This window comes from Mobula birostris, chromosome 9 (assembly GCF_030028105.1).
Source record: "Mobula birostris isolate sMobBir1 chromosome 9, sMobBir1.hap1, whole genome shotgun sequence".
In the NCBI taxonomy this organism is placed as follows: Eukaryota; Metazoa; Chordata; class Chondrichthyes; order Myliobatiformes; family Myliobatidae; genus Mobula; species Mobula birostris.
The window spans coordinates 151,487,112-151,501,555 of NC_092378.1; the positions used below are offsets into that span (position 1 = coordinate 151,487,112).

Sequence of the window (14,444 nt, forward strand, 5' to 3'; positions counted from 1 at the left end):
CTCAAAGTTGCTGCACAAGTTGATCAGGTGGTGTATGGTGTGCTGGCCTTCATTACTTGGGGGATTGAGTTTGAGCTGTGAGGTCATGTTGGAGCTCTACGGAACTATGGAGTATTGTGTTCAGTTATAAATCTACAGAAGTTGGAGATCCAAGCACACACACAAAATGCTGGAGGAACTCAGCAGACCAGGCACAGCATCTATGGAGAAGAGTACAGTCGACGTTTCGGGCTGAGACTCTTTGGGGGTCGGGGGGAGCTGAAGAGTATTGTGTTCCGTTCTGGTTGCCTCATTATAGGAAGGATGCAGAAGTGTCGGAGAGGGTGCAGGGATTTACCAGGATGCTGCCTGGATTAGAGAGCATGTCTTATGAGGAAAGGTTGAGTGAGCTAGGGCTTGTCTCTTTGGAGTGAAGGAGGATGAGAGGTGACTTGGTAGAGGTGTACAAGATGATAAGAGGCATTGATGATAGCTGGAGATGTTTTCCCAGGCCAGAAATAGCTAATACAAGAGGACATAATTTTACGGTGATTTGAGAGAAGTCAAAGGTAGTGTTTTTACCAGAAAGTGGTAGGTGCTTGGAACTCACTTGAATTTTTTTTCTTAAACGTTGTCTGAAAACTGCACGCCACTTTAAATTTACATTATATAAAAGAAAATTCCAACTACGTGGCAACAAAGGCTATGTGCGTGGGAGCATTTCAGTCACTGCTTGGCTGTGGACCTGTGCAGCTTAGTGGGAATAGTACTGCCAGAGGTGGTGGTAGAGACAGATAGGTTAGGGATATTTAAAAGACTCTTGGATAGGCAGATGGATGATAGAAAAATGGAGGGCTATGTTGGAGGGAATGGTTAGATTGGTCTTAGAGCAGATGGGCCAAAGGGCCTGTACTGTGTTATAATTTGCCAGTAACATGGTGGTGTGCTTGGTCGCAGCAGCCTCTCCGGGTCCAACAAATGATGCGAATGTGTGTTGTAAACACTTTTCTTGTTATTTCAAGACTCTGTTGGATGTTGTTAATGTAGAATACTCTGGTTCACTAGTTCATTGGCAAGGCCAACAGTGGGGGACCTGCGTGGTCTCAGTTGATGCTCCGACTAGGCCTTCACACCGCGCCAACACCTGTTACAGCCACTCAGGGAGGAAGCAGTGGGGGGAGAGAACAAAGGCGAAGCAGGCACACTAGAACCGGTGCTGGGATTGGGTCTGGCCCCGTGGGCCGGCTCTCCCTTCGGTGCTGCTTTCCAGTGTTCACTCCCTGGAAGACAAGCTGATTTGTGGTCGTCTGCAGCTGACCCAGTGTAAGGTGAGGAACCGCTACGTACTGGTTCTTGCGGAAACATGGCTACAGGACAACATCCCATGCACCATCAATCTTCAGGCCATACTGCTCTGGGACTTGCGCTAACATTATTTTGTGACTATGTGCTGTATTGTAAATATGTGTGTTGTGTGACTGTATGTACTGTTTTGCAGCTTGACCCTAGAGGAATGATGTTTCATTGAGCTGTATGCAGTACATGAGTATGGTTGAATGAAAATCGAACCTGAAAGTTCTATGTTCTAGAGAGCCTTTGTTTTTCTGGTGCACACAAGATGGGGACATATGACCTCCTATGCCAGACTTCTCTGAGATTATTCTGAGATTTTCACTGTTTTCCTTGAATTTTCCAGAATCTTTGTGTCATTGAAGTGGATCATGTAAGCAAAATTCAGCTGACAAACATAACAGAGCAACAAAAGGAAAGATCAATTAATCTGGCACATATTTCAAAGGACATTTTGTATTAATTCTACAGTTTCTGTTTCAGTTTATTTTTTTTAAGAAACTATTTGCAGATATGCCATTTTATCCTTGTATTGCTGCTTTTGTTTTAAATGTAAAATTTTATAAAATGTGTTTGGTTTGTTCTTCCAGGCGATGAGCGCAGTGGTGTGTTTCTTGATTGACGGTAAGTTTCACATTATTTGTAGATAAGGACATCTTAATTTCCAATGTTCCGTTATTGATCAGTTCCTAGTACGATAAGATGGACTCTCGACCCCTCAGCCTGCCTCGTTGTGACCTTGCACCTTATTGCTTGCGCATTCTCTTTGTGTTTTCCCTTGTACTATCTCAGAATACTAATATTATGAAATGATCTGCATGGATAGAGTCACCAGCACAGAAATAAGCCCGTCAGCCCATTTATTCCATGCCGAACTAATATTTTGCCTGGTCCCAGTGATCTGTATGTGTACCATAGTCGTCCTACCCCTCCCATTCACGTACTTGTCCAAACTTATTTTGAATGTTGAAATCGACCAACATCCACCACTACCCTTGCTAGCTCATTCCACACTCTCACCACCCAGGACATGCTCTCTTCTCGCTGCTGCTATCAGGAAGAAGTTGCAGGAGTCTCAGGACTCACACCACCAGGTTCAGGAATAGTTATGCCTCTCAACCATTAGGCTCTTGAACCAGAGAGGGTAACTTCACTCAACTTCAGTTGCCCCATCACTGAACTGCCCCTCCCAAACAATGGACTTACTTTCAAGGATTCTTCACCTCATTCTCAGTATTTATTGCTTAGTTTTTTTTAATTTTGTTTTCTGTTTGCACAGTTCGTTGTCTTTTGCACACTGGTTGTCTGCCCCGTTGAGTGCAGTTTTTCATTGATTCTGTTATGGTTATGGATATATTGAGTATGCCTGCAAGAAAATGAATCTCGGGTTTGTACATGGTGACTTGTATGTACTTTGGTAATAAATTTACTTTGAACTTTGAAACCTCCAGGTGATGAAGTGCCCCTCAAGTTTTCTTTAACCATTTTACCTTTCACCCTTTCAACCCATGACCTCTAGTTCTAGTCACACCCAACCTCAGTGGAGGAAGCTTGCTTGCATTGACCCAATTTATACCCTGTGCAAAATGAACGCACTGTACCTTGGTACATGTGGCAGTAATAAACCAAGTTACTAATTAATTCTCAAATTTACCCTGATAAACAGATGACAAACACTAAAATGATTTCTCAATTTTGGACTCTCCCTTCCACACTGCGACATTTGATTTATTTCCTGAAACTTTCTGGGATTTTCACCCAGGTTGTTCATATAACGCGTTGATCACTCTTGGAAGAAGAATTACTTGACATTGGACTATTCTCACCTTTACTGATCTACAGTATTGTGCAAAGGTCTTGGGCACATATCTGTAGCTAGCGTTCCTAAGACTTGCGTAGTACTGTATTTGTCAACATGGAGCGGAGAGTGAGTTTGTAAACCTGGCCAGTTTGGGGATGTGGGAAATGGCGAAGGTCGAGCGCCATGAGATATCGGACAGGTGGCAGAGGAGTGCCCCGGGCAAAGGTGCAGACACACCCAGCCCTGAGACACCAGGCAAGGTCACTTGATTCCAAACAATTGGTTTATTGATCATTACTGAATGTGTCTCTGGTGCTTCCCGTTCCCTCCCCTCTCCCTTTTCCTTTTCCCAACTATGATTCCCCTCTCCCTGTCCTTTCCCACTCTTGATCCACAATAGAAACCCATATCAGAATCAGATTTATCATCACTCACACATGTCATGAAATTTGTTTTTTGTGGCAGCAATACAATGCAATACATAAAATTACTACAGTACTGTGCAAAAGTCCTAGGCACCCTGGCTGTATATATGTGTTTAAGACTCTTGCACAGTGCTGTATGTCTCGGTACCTTGGATTTAAGTCCTCTTTTTGCTCTGATCTCTACTTGTTACTTGGCTCATCATCCAGTGGGTGCATGAACACCCCGCCAGGAGTGCTGGCACAGGCAGATACGTTAGGGACATTAAGAAACTCTTGGATAGGTACATGAATGATAGGAAGATGGAGGGAAGTAAGGGTTAGATTGATCTTGGAGTGGGGTGAAGGATGGGTAACATCATGGGCTGAAGGGCCTGTACCATACTGTACTGTCCCCCTCAATTTTATTGCAGGTCAGTGGAACTAGGCAGAAAATGGTTCGGCACAGCCAAGAAGGGCCAAAAGGCCTGTTTCTGCGCTGTAGTTTCTATGGTATGGTTTCTATGGATAGTGTAGGTAATGTGATTACTCTGTTTCTCCTCAGCCTCCATGGATCTGACCAGAGAGTTCTGCCAGAGACTGGACAATCTCGTGGGGCCTCAGCTTACCCTCTTGGCTTCAGACATCTGTGAACAGTTCAATGCCAACAAGCGGCTCTCCGCGTGAGTACAGACACACTCGGGGTGGTGTGACAAAACACTGAGCCTGGACAATGGTGAATCAGTAGTGCTTCTGCCTCCCAGCCCGCGGTTCTGGGGTCGCAGACTCGATCCTGGCCTTTGGTACTGTCTGTGTTCAGTGTGCAGGTAACTTGCTCTTTTGGCTACAGTACCTTAGTGTAGATGAGTGGCCAAAACAAAACCTCTAAAGTGGATCTGATGGGCATGCAGTAGAAGATACAAATTACAGGGATACAGAAGTAGAAATAAGGAGAGAGGGAAAGGGATTGTTCTGTGGTGGCCAGAATGAATATTATAGGCTAAATCAGCTCCCTTAACAAACAAACATTTTGGTGGAGAAACTGTGCAGGTTGAGCAGCATCTGTGGAGGAGAAAGGAATTGTAGACATTTCCAGGTAAACCTCTGCATCAGAAATTCAGTTTGTAATGTTCAATCATCTTTAACCTCCACAGATACTGTTTGACTGGCTGAGTTCCTCCAGCTAAATGCTTGCTCTAGATTCCAGCATCTGCAGTCTCTTGTGTCCACTAATGACTTCCTGGCTAATTAGAATGCAATATTTGGAACTCAAATGCTGTATTGATAAGAAAAGTATCAATATAATCAAAAAGGAATTTATAAAATGGAGAGAGGGCTGGTATGCTGAACAATCTGGGGTGCGCCCTGACACAGATCTTTGAGATTAGGCAGCGATCTAAACAAAATGTTGTTAGAAAAATGTACAGATAGGGCATATTTATAGGTGATGAAACCAAATTAATTTGAGTCAATGACCCAGCCCGAGAACTTTACGTAATCAGCCAGTACGGAACTTGGGAAAACTTATTGCCATATTTGCCACGTTTTCCGCATTTTTCTGATTTGGTTTCTGGTTTCCAGCATTTTGCTTTTGATGGCTTAAAGTTTGTAGAAAAAGATGGGAAGGGTGTGCCCACCCCAGGTCGACTAGAACCAGGAACCAGAAGTGTCTCAAGCTCAAGTTTATTACCATCTGAATGTACATATATACAACCAAACGAAACAATGCTCTTCCAGAAACACCATGCATCCACAAAACGTATATCGCACAAAGCACATAAAACAAAATGTCACCACAATTAAGTTAATAGAATATAATTCAAAATGCATGTAGTGTGCAGTACAAGTAAACAGCTTGCTGTGCGAGTGGCGAGACCTTGGTGGTACAGGGTGTTCACTAGTCTCTCAGCCTGAGGGAGCAAGCTGTTACCCAGTCTGAAGGTGTGGCTGGGAATTCAGGAGACATCTCTTCACTCCGAGAGTGGGGAGTGATGGAGTGGAACACCTTCAATGTTGCCATCAGGTTTCTGAACACTGCTTTTTTCACATTATTATTTATTTTGTTGTAACACGGTAAATTTTTATGCCTTGCACTGTACTGCTGCTACAAAACAACAAATTTCACCACATGCAGAATATCAGCGATGATAAACCTAATTGTGATTCTGAAAGGGATGCTAAAGATGTGAAAGGGCAGGGGAAGGAGCTGCCAGTGGGGGCTGATGAAGTGGTGGGGGAGGAGGTACGTATAATGCAATGGGGAGCAGTTAGGGTGTGGTGTGTTACATCATGGGTCAGCACAGAACTTGTGGGCCGAAGAGCCTGTTCCTGTACTGTGATGCTCTATGTTCTGAGTAATCGTGAACATTCCAGGAGGGTTTGTCATTACTGGGGCGGCTGGGCAGGGGGTGCAGTGATATGTTATGAGGTGTTGCCACCTGTATTTGGCTTTGTGGCTTGAAGGTTAGAGGGGAATTTAATTCCACAGTGTTAAGCCCTGGCCTCAGTCTCAGGATTTCCAGAATCAATGCATCTGGTTGTTTTATCTAAACAGTTTTTGGGTACCTGAAAACTTTTCGTTATGACACAGACGTTGCATCAGAAGGACTCAATGGATACGGTAGGGTGGTTCCCTGAACAGACTGTCCAGGCCATCTGGCAGACCTCACCAACACGCACCAAGACCTTGCCTGTTGTGGTGTGAGGAACCCGCCAGTCAGATCCTTCCTATGCGCCTGGAACGTCCCTCCCACCGCGCACTTCCCACGGGGTGAGACTGTTCACCCTGAGCAGCTGTGTGACAGAGGACTCACTAATCTATGACTTCCCAGAGCACACACACTGAAATAGACGTCAAGTGCTGTTGGCAGATTGGCAACTAGGTGAAAGATGCTCTCTGGTCTCCCTGAAACGTAGAACATGGGACAGTATAGCACAGCAAGGGCCATTCGGCCCACAGTGTTGTGCCAATCCAGCTAAAAAGCAAATCAAAAACACCCAGCACTAATCCCTCCTACCTACACCACATCCATATCCTTGCATCCATGTGCCCATCCAGACATCTCTTAAAAGCCTCTTAGTGTATTTGGCTGTACCACCAGACCAGGCAGTCCATTCCAGACATCCTCCAGTCTGAGTGGAAACAGTCCTATCTGTGTTAGGACATGTAAGAGAACATTATTTAATGCCTTGCCTCCCAAGAGCCGTGAGGTAACGTTGCAGCTCCGTAAAACCCTGGTTAGACCACACTTGGACTGTTGTGTTCAGTTCTGGTTGCCTCATTCTGGGAAGGATGTGGAAGCTTTAGAGAAGGTCAGAGGAGATCTGCCAGGATTCTGCATGGATTGGAGAGTGTGTCTTATGAGGAAAGGTTGAGTGAACTAGGTCTTTTTTTCTTTGGAGAGGAGGAGGATGAGAGGAGACTTGATAGAGGTGTGCAAGATGATAACAGGCATGGATGGAGTGGGTAAACAGAGACACTTTCCCAGAGCAGAAATGGGTAATAGCAGAGAGAATAATTTTAAGATGATTGTAGGAAAGTATAGGGGGATGTAAGGGGTAAGTTTTTTACCCAGTTTTGGGTGTATGGAATGTGGTGTCAGGGGAGGTGGTGGAGGCAGATACATTAGGAACATTTAAGAAACTCTTAGAGGCACATGGATGATTTTTTAATGGAGGACTACATGGGAGGGAAGTGTTAGATTGATCTTGGAACATGTCAGCACAACATTATGAGCTGTGCTGCACGATGAATATAAGAATGAAAAAGCCATTGCATGGCTTATCTTTGTAATTTTTTTTATTATGAATAAAGTTTCATTGGTAAGAGGAAAAAGACTGATTCTGCCTGGTTAGTAAGGGCCCAGTTTGTGAGACATTATTCGTGGTCATCAGAAGCATTCTTAATAGGACTGGTGTCTCGTTACCTGATATGCAGAATCGCCCTCATTGTTAATTAATGTTTTAAGTGTTGTGTGAAATGGATCTCACCTGTTTATTTTTGATGATTACATTGTTGGATTTGCTGAGTCCAGTAGATTAATGCATTAGTCTAAATGATACTCAAAAAAAAAAACAATGCATTTATGTATGTCGCACCTTTTACAATATTCTACAGTGTTTTACGGCTTCTCAGTGTAGCCTGTGTTATGCTATGGGGAACATTGTGCGTTACGAATTCCCCACAAGTAGATCTGTTGTGTGCGACTGAGGGATGTTACTGGGCAGGTCACCCCTCCTCCTCTTGGAGGTGACATGAGAGCATCTGGGCCTCGGAGAAATAAATCATTTGAAAGTCGTCCCTCCTATTGTGCAGTATTCCCTCTGTACTGTACAGTCCTGTCCCGTGCCACCCCAGCAGGAATGTCCGTAAAGTCCTGCACTTTCCCGTACTCCCTCTGTACTGTCCCAGCAGTGTCAGTGTAGGTTCTTGTGCTCTAGTCTCTGAAGTGGAACTTGAACCCACAATATTCTGATCGGGAAGTGGGAGTGGCTGATTTGAAATGGATGTCTCTGAGGTATTAATTTGACCTGTGGGTATCATGTTAAACTTAATTTGGAAGATTTTCTTATTAAATCTATGCAAATTTAAATTTTTATTGAAATGTAAATTTGAAATCTATTGAAATCTGAGATTTTAAAATTATCAATTTTTAAAAATGTATTGGAATTTTAAATTAAAGCTCATAATTACTGGTAGATCAATGGTATTACATGCAGAGAGATGGGAGTTATATTGTGGTTTCCGTGGGAAAGAATTTCTTTAGCCAGAGGGTGGTGAATCTGTGGAATTCATTGCCACCGATGGCTGTGGAGGCCAAGTCGTTGGGTATATTTGAAGCGGAGGGTGATAGGTTCTGGATTAGCAAGGGCATCAAAGGTTATGAGGAGAAGGCAAGAGAGTGGTTTGTGGGGAGACACAGAGAGCAGCGATGGGAAGGAGAGTGGTGGGGCTTGACAGGGTGAGGGGGTGTGGGCTGGAGGGGAGATGCGAGGTAGAACCAGTACATTGAATTCAAGAAAGAAATGACCTCGGCATAGTAATATAGCATTTAGCATGATGCTTTATTGCACCAGTGATGGGAGTTCAATTCCCGCTCCTGCCTGTGAAGAATTTGTACGTTCTCCCTGTTACCACATGGGTTTCCTCTGGGTGCTCTGGTTTCCTCCCACTTTCCAAAGACTTACAGGTTGAGGAGTAGGTTTGCTAGGTTGTCACCAGAAGCACGGCGACACTAGCAGGCTGCCCCCAGCATATCCTTGGACTGTGTTGGTTGTTGATGCAAACGACGCATTTCGCTGTATGTTTTGACGTACGTACGACTAATGAGGCTAAGCTTTTAAAAAAAAATCCTTTGCAGTTAGAAAACTTTTGATCTTTGATCCTTCTTCTTGTAGGCCTGAGAAAGAGCCTCATTTTAAATACATCTACTTCAATCACATGAACCTGGCCGAAAAGACAACCATCCACATGCGTAAAACAGCCAGCCTGTCCCTGACATCGGTCCATCCCGATCTCATGAAGATTCTGGGCGACATTAACAGTGATTTCTCAAGGTGCTGCCTCGGTTTTTAATCTTTGAACACCTTCCAGCAGCCAGGTGATCAAGGAGGAACTTCATCTGCCATTTGTTTTACTTGTGTGTTTTCTTGTCCAACAGAGCTGGCGAGGATGAAGAGGTCATCGCCAAGGCAATGACAGATTTTTGGGTCGTTGGGAAAAAATCCGACCAGCGTGAACTCTACGTCATTTTGGGTCAGAAGAACGCAAACCTAATTGAAGTTCACGGTGAGCAGTAGTTCTTGGAATTGCATCTCAAAGTCAGATTCATCCAGTTTATTGTCCTGTACTCAAGTCCATGTATGCATAGGTGCAATGAAAGACTTGCACATGGCGTCAGATGTGGCACCATGGTGTTAGCACGTCGCTATTACAGCTTGGGGCGTCGGAGTTTGGAGTTCAATTCTTGCACAGTCTGTAAGAGGTTTATATGTCCTCCCCATAACCATGTGGGTTTCCTCCGAGTGCTGCAGTTTCCTCCTGTAGTACAGTTAGTAGATTAATTGGTCATTGTAAATTGTCTTGTGATTAGGCCAGGGTTAAATCAAGTTTAATTTCCACTCATTCATGGATAAAGCCAAATGAGACGGTGTTCCCCGGAGCCAAGGTGCAAAAACATACTCGCACATTCAAAATAACAAGAAAGAGAAAAAAAGAACATAGTCATGGAAGAAAACACATTTTTAGTTCAAGACCCTGAGCGACAAGTCCCACAAATTGATGGTTCCAGGCAGTCTGGCCTGTAATTCCACTGATCCAACACTGGAGGGCAGCACTGACAGGAGAGGCCAACCCCAAATGAGCTTGGACGTCGCGCTACAGCGCAAGCCCGTGGCTTGAGGCCTAGTACTTGTTAAAACCGAGGCGATACTTGACACTGCTGCCTAGCCATCTGTCTCCACACTAAACAAGGGAAGTAGGCCTGCAGCAATCAATGATCACAAAAGAAACATCCAAGAAAGTCGCTCATGGTTTCACTACACACCACATTCATGCCAACTTGAAGACACCAACTCCAGGATGCCTTTGAGTAAAGGCAGCTACTTGGTGTATAAATTTGTGTATCTCTAAATAAAATAAGCAACATTCACAAGAAAAATGAAGATATGCGTAATTTACAGGAAATAACACAATTAGAACAAAAAAAAGTCTATTTTAGTGCACAGTGGTCATGGTGTTGCTAAACTGTAGTTATGGTTAGCTCAAGAGCCGAATGGTTGAAGGGGAACTACCTGTCGTTGAGTCTGGTGGTATGGGACTTCAGGCTCTGGACCTCCAGCCCGATGTAGCAGTGAGAGGGTGGCATGGTCTGAATGGTGGTGATCCTTGATGGAAGTTGCTTTTTTGTGGCAGTGCCTCCTGTAGATACTACTGATGGTGGGGAGGTATGTGTCCATGATGTGGACTCTGCCCAGTGCAGCTTCCAGGACTTGTGATCCGCGCCCGCTGCTCATACGACCATCCACCACCTGCTCCCATGGCTTCACGTGACCCTGATCAGGGGGCTGGGGTGACCTGCAGGCTAGCGGAGGGAAGGAGCGCCTTACATCTCCTTTTGTAAGGATGTGTCCACCCCACCACTCTAGCAGAATGTCCCAAATAAATGAAGGGAATCCCGACTATCTTCTCGATTAGTTTTTGTTCCTTAACAGCTGTCCCAAATAAACAGCAGCCCGGATTAACTGGAATCGCTGTATAAAAATAAATAAATATTGTGACCACATATTGTAGAGGCCTTGAAAGTGAGTCTATAGGGAGTGAAGTTATCTGCATTGATTCAGGTGCAGGGTAATAACTGTTCCTGCACCTGGTGGTGTGGGGCCTAGAGCTCCTGTACCTCCTAACCAATGGTAGCAATGAGAAAGGATGCATCCAGCCTTTCCTCATAAGACAACCTGCCCATCCCAGGTTCTAGAGTAGTAAAACTCCTATGAACAGTTTTTATTAGACCCCACTCAACACACACAGTGGGATTCGAAAGGATTTTGGTCAAATTTCATGTAGAACTTTTTGTTAAGTATGTCTGGTAAAGGACACCCCGATATCAGAACCCACCCGTTAAATAGCGATAAAGGTCACAGGTTTCAGATCCTGTGTTTTACTGTCCAGGTTTCCAGTTACATCTCCAATTGGATGTAAATTCTGCTCCAGCAATGTTTGTTTGTAGATATGCAGCTTCATATAGGACACCATCGTGAGGAGGTTATCAATTTTTAAAATATCAGAAAGCCTTTTAAATGCTGAGAGATTGCAAGGTGTTGGTGTTGAGACAGAGCTGGGTGCACTTATTTAGAAATACAGAGCAGAGCAGGAGCTCTGGCACAGTGAGCCTCACCACCCAGCGTTCCACCTGTTGTTTCATGGCTGTCTGCGGGGAGACGAATCTCAGGGTTGTAAGCTGTGTGCGTACTTTGATAATAAACATTCTTTGAATCTTATTTAGAGGTACAGAGCTGAACAGGCCCTTTTGGCCCAACGAATCAGCAACCTGTCTATTTAACCCTAGCCTAATCACAGGACAACTGCTAATGACCAGTTAACCTACTAACGGGTGTGTCTTTGGACTGTGAGAGGAAGCTCACGCATTCACGGGGAGGACATACAAATGACATTGGAATTAAACCCCGAACTGGAATAGTGCCGTGCTAATGGCTGTGCTAAAATGTGTGATGTCCTTCTGTACATATACAGAATATCAAGGCACATTGGTTGGGAAGTTGTGTCCCAGCAGTCTACGTGAAATGCAAGCCAGGGCAGTATGGTGGGGAGAGCTAGCTGTTGCCCATGCAGCAGGCTTCCCCTCTCTGCGTAGCTGTTGAATCTAAAGGAATGTCAGAGACCGATACAGTTTGGCACCAGCAGTGTTGCAGGAGTTGCCAGTCAGTATTGAACTCACCTTAGGACTACCTTAGGGGCTCGAGCTCTGGATTTTTCCTCTGACTTAACTCCTGAAGCCTTCGCCGTGAGTGGGTATTGCTACAAAGCACCGGAGGTTTGAGATCATAGTTTTCCTTCTAGATGAGCTGCCAACCATAGCTGACAAGCCCTATCTGCCTGAAGCAACAGGTGTTTAAGGCACCTGTAACCTGCCTTTGCCCCTTCTCCTGTTTCGAAACTGTTTCAGTGGGGTTATTAGCTAAGCCGTAAGTAAGGGCCAGGAGCTGGACTTGGTTGTCAGGGGCTTTTTGGTGGGATTGGGAGTATGCCATTGTGACCATTTGATAGGTAGTGAGAGCTTATCCCCATTACCACCTTGGCTATAACCTTAAGGAACCCCAAGATTCAAAGCACATGGATGATAGAAAAATGGAGGGCTATGAGGGAAGGAAGGGTTAAATTGACCTTGGAGTACAGTACTGTACAATATACATATAGCTACGGTGCCTGAGACATTTGCACAGTACTGTAGTAATTTTATGTATTGCACTGTACTGCTGCCACAAAAAAAAATTCATGATGTGTGAGTGATAAACCTGATTCTGATCTGGGTCCCTATTGTGGACTGAAAGTGGGAAGGGGGCAGGGAGAGGGGCATCATGTTTGGGAAAAGGGAAAGGGAGAGGGGAGGGAGCTGGAAGCACCAGAGGGATATTCTGTAAGGATCAATAAACCAATTATTTGGAATAAAATTACCTCGCCTGGTGTCTCAGGGCTGGGTCTGCACCCACACCATCCCCACCCCTGGCACTCCTCTGCCATCCATCCCACACCCCTCCCACGGCACTCCATCCTCACCATTTATAACCTCCTTTGTTCCCACCAGATTTACAAGCTTGCTCTCGCTCCACGTTGACGAATAGAGTACTGTGCAAAAGCCTTAGCCACCCCCAAGTCTTTTGCTCAGTAATGGAGGTAAAAAGGTTGGCACAACATTGTGGGCTGAAGGGCCTGTACTGTTCTGTGGATTATAGAACCATGCAGCACAGGAACAGGCCAAATGACTCTGTGTTGTGCTGAACTGATTAAACTAGTGAATAAATGCCTAACTAATTAAACTAGTGATACCTAATCCCTTCTGCCTACACCATGTCCTTCCATTATCTGCACATTCAAGTGTCTATTTAAGAGCCTCTGAAATGCCTCTATCATATTTGCCCTTAACGGCGCATTTCAGGGACCCACCACTTTGTGTTTTTTTTTAAACATGCCCCACATATTTCCTTTGAACTTGACCCCTCTCACTGTAAATGTGGGTGCCACAGTAACATAGCGGATAGCACAACACTACTACAGCTCGGTGTTCCGGTGTTTGGGGGGTCAATCCCAGCGTCGATCTGTGTGGAGTCTGTATGTACTCCCTGTGGAATGTGGGAGTTTTCCCTGGGGTGCCTCTGGTTTCCTCCCACGGTGCAAAGACGTACTGGGGAGGTTAATTGATCATTGTAAATTGCCCAATGATTAGGTTATGGTTAATCGGGTTTGTCGGTGGTTGCTGGGTGGTGTGGTTCAAGGGCTAACTCATGCTATGTTGCCAGATAAAATAAAGAAATACAAGCCCTCTAGTATAAAAACATCTGCCCTTGTAAATGTCTTGAATCTTGGGAAGTTCACAACTACAGATGTGCTGGGCTGTCCGCACCACTCTCTGCAGAGACCTGTGATTAAGGGAGGTACAGTTCCCATACCAGGCAGAGATGCAGCCAGTCAGGATGCTCTCAATTGTGCTCCTGTAGAAAGTTCTTAGTATTTGGGGGCCCATACCAATCTTCCTCAACCGTCTGAGGTGAAAGAGCCTTTTTCACTACACAGCTGGTATGTACAGACCATGCGAGGTTATCGGTGATGTGGATGCTGAGGAACTTGAAGCTGTTCACCCTCTCAACCCCAGATCCATTGATGTCAATGGGGTCAGCCCATCTCCATTCCTCCTGTAATCCACAACCAGCTCCTTTGTTTTTGCAACATTGAGGGAGAGATTGTTTTCTTGACACCACTGTGTCAGAGAGATGACTTCTTCCCTGTAGACCACCTCATTATTGTTTGAGATAAGGCCAATCAATGTGGTGTCGTTGGCAAATTTAATTAGCAGATTGGAGCTGTGGGATCCTGAAAATGATCCAAGAAATAAACAAGTTAACATACAGTACTGTGCAAAAGTCTTGGGCGCACATATATTTAGCTAGAGTGTCTAAGACTTCTGCACAGTACCACATGGGGAGTACTTGATGGCTCTGGGTCTGTACTCACTGGAGTTTAGAAGCACGAGGAGGGATCTCATTGAAACCTACCAGATACTGAAAGGATTGGATAGAGTGGATGTGGAGGATGTTTCCTGTAGTGGGCGAGTCTAGGACCAGAGGGCACTGCCTAGGGTAGAATGGATGACCCTTTAAAACAGAGATGTGGAGGGACC

General features: G+C 44.9%; 1 protein-coding gene across 4 annotated transcripts in view; it reads left to right on the top strand.

The window, feature by feature from the left end:
- The window catches only part of ccz1 (CCZ1 homolog, vacuolar protein trafficking and biogenesis associated), a 60,098-nt gene that overhangs the window by 33,680 nt on the left and 11,974 nt on the right, over positions 1–14,444 (top strand). For 3 of the 4 annotated variants that reach the window (XM_072269132.1, XM_072269133.1, XM_072269134.1), the window contains 4 exons: positions 1,920–1,953; positions 4,097–4,214; positions 8,929–9,087; positions 9,192–9,319. In XM_072269132.1, coding sequence (XP_072125233.1) covers positions 1,920–1,953; positions 4,097–4,214; positions 8,929–9,087; positions 9,192–9,319 — 439 coding nt within the window. The remainder of the gene's footprint in view (positions 1–1,919; positions 1,954–4,096; positions 4,215–8,928; positions 9,088–9,191; positions 9,320–14,444) is intronic. The other variant, XM_072269135.1, reaches the window with a different exon arrangement.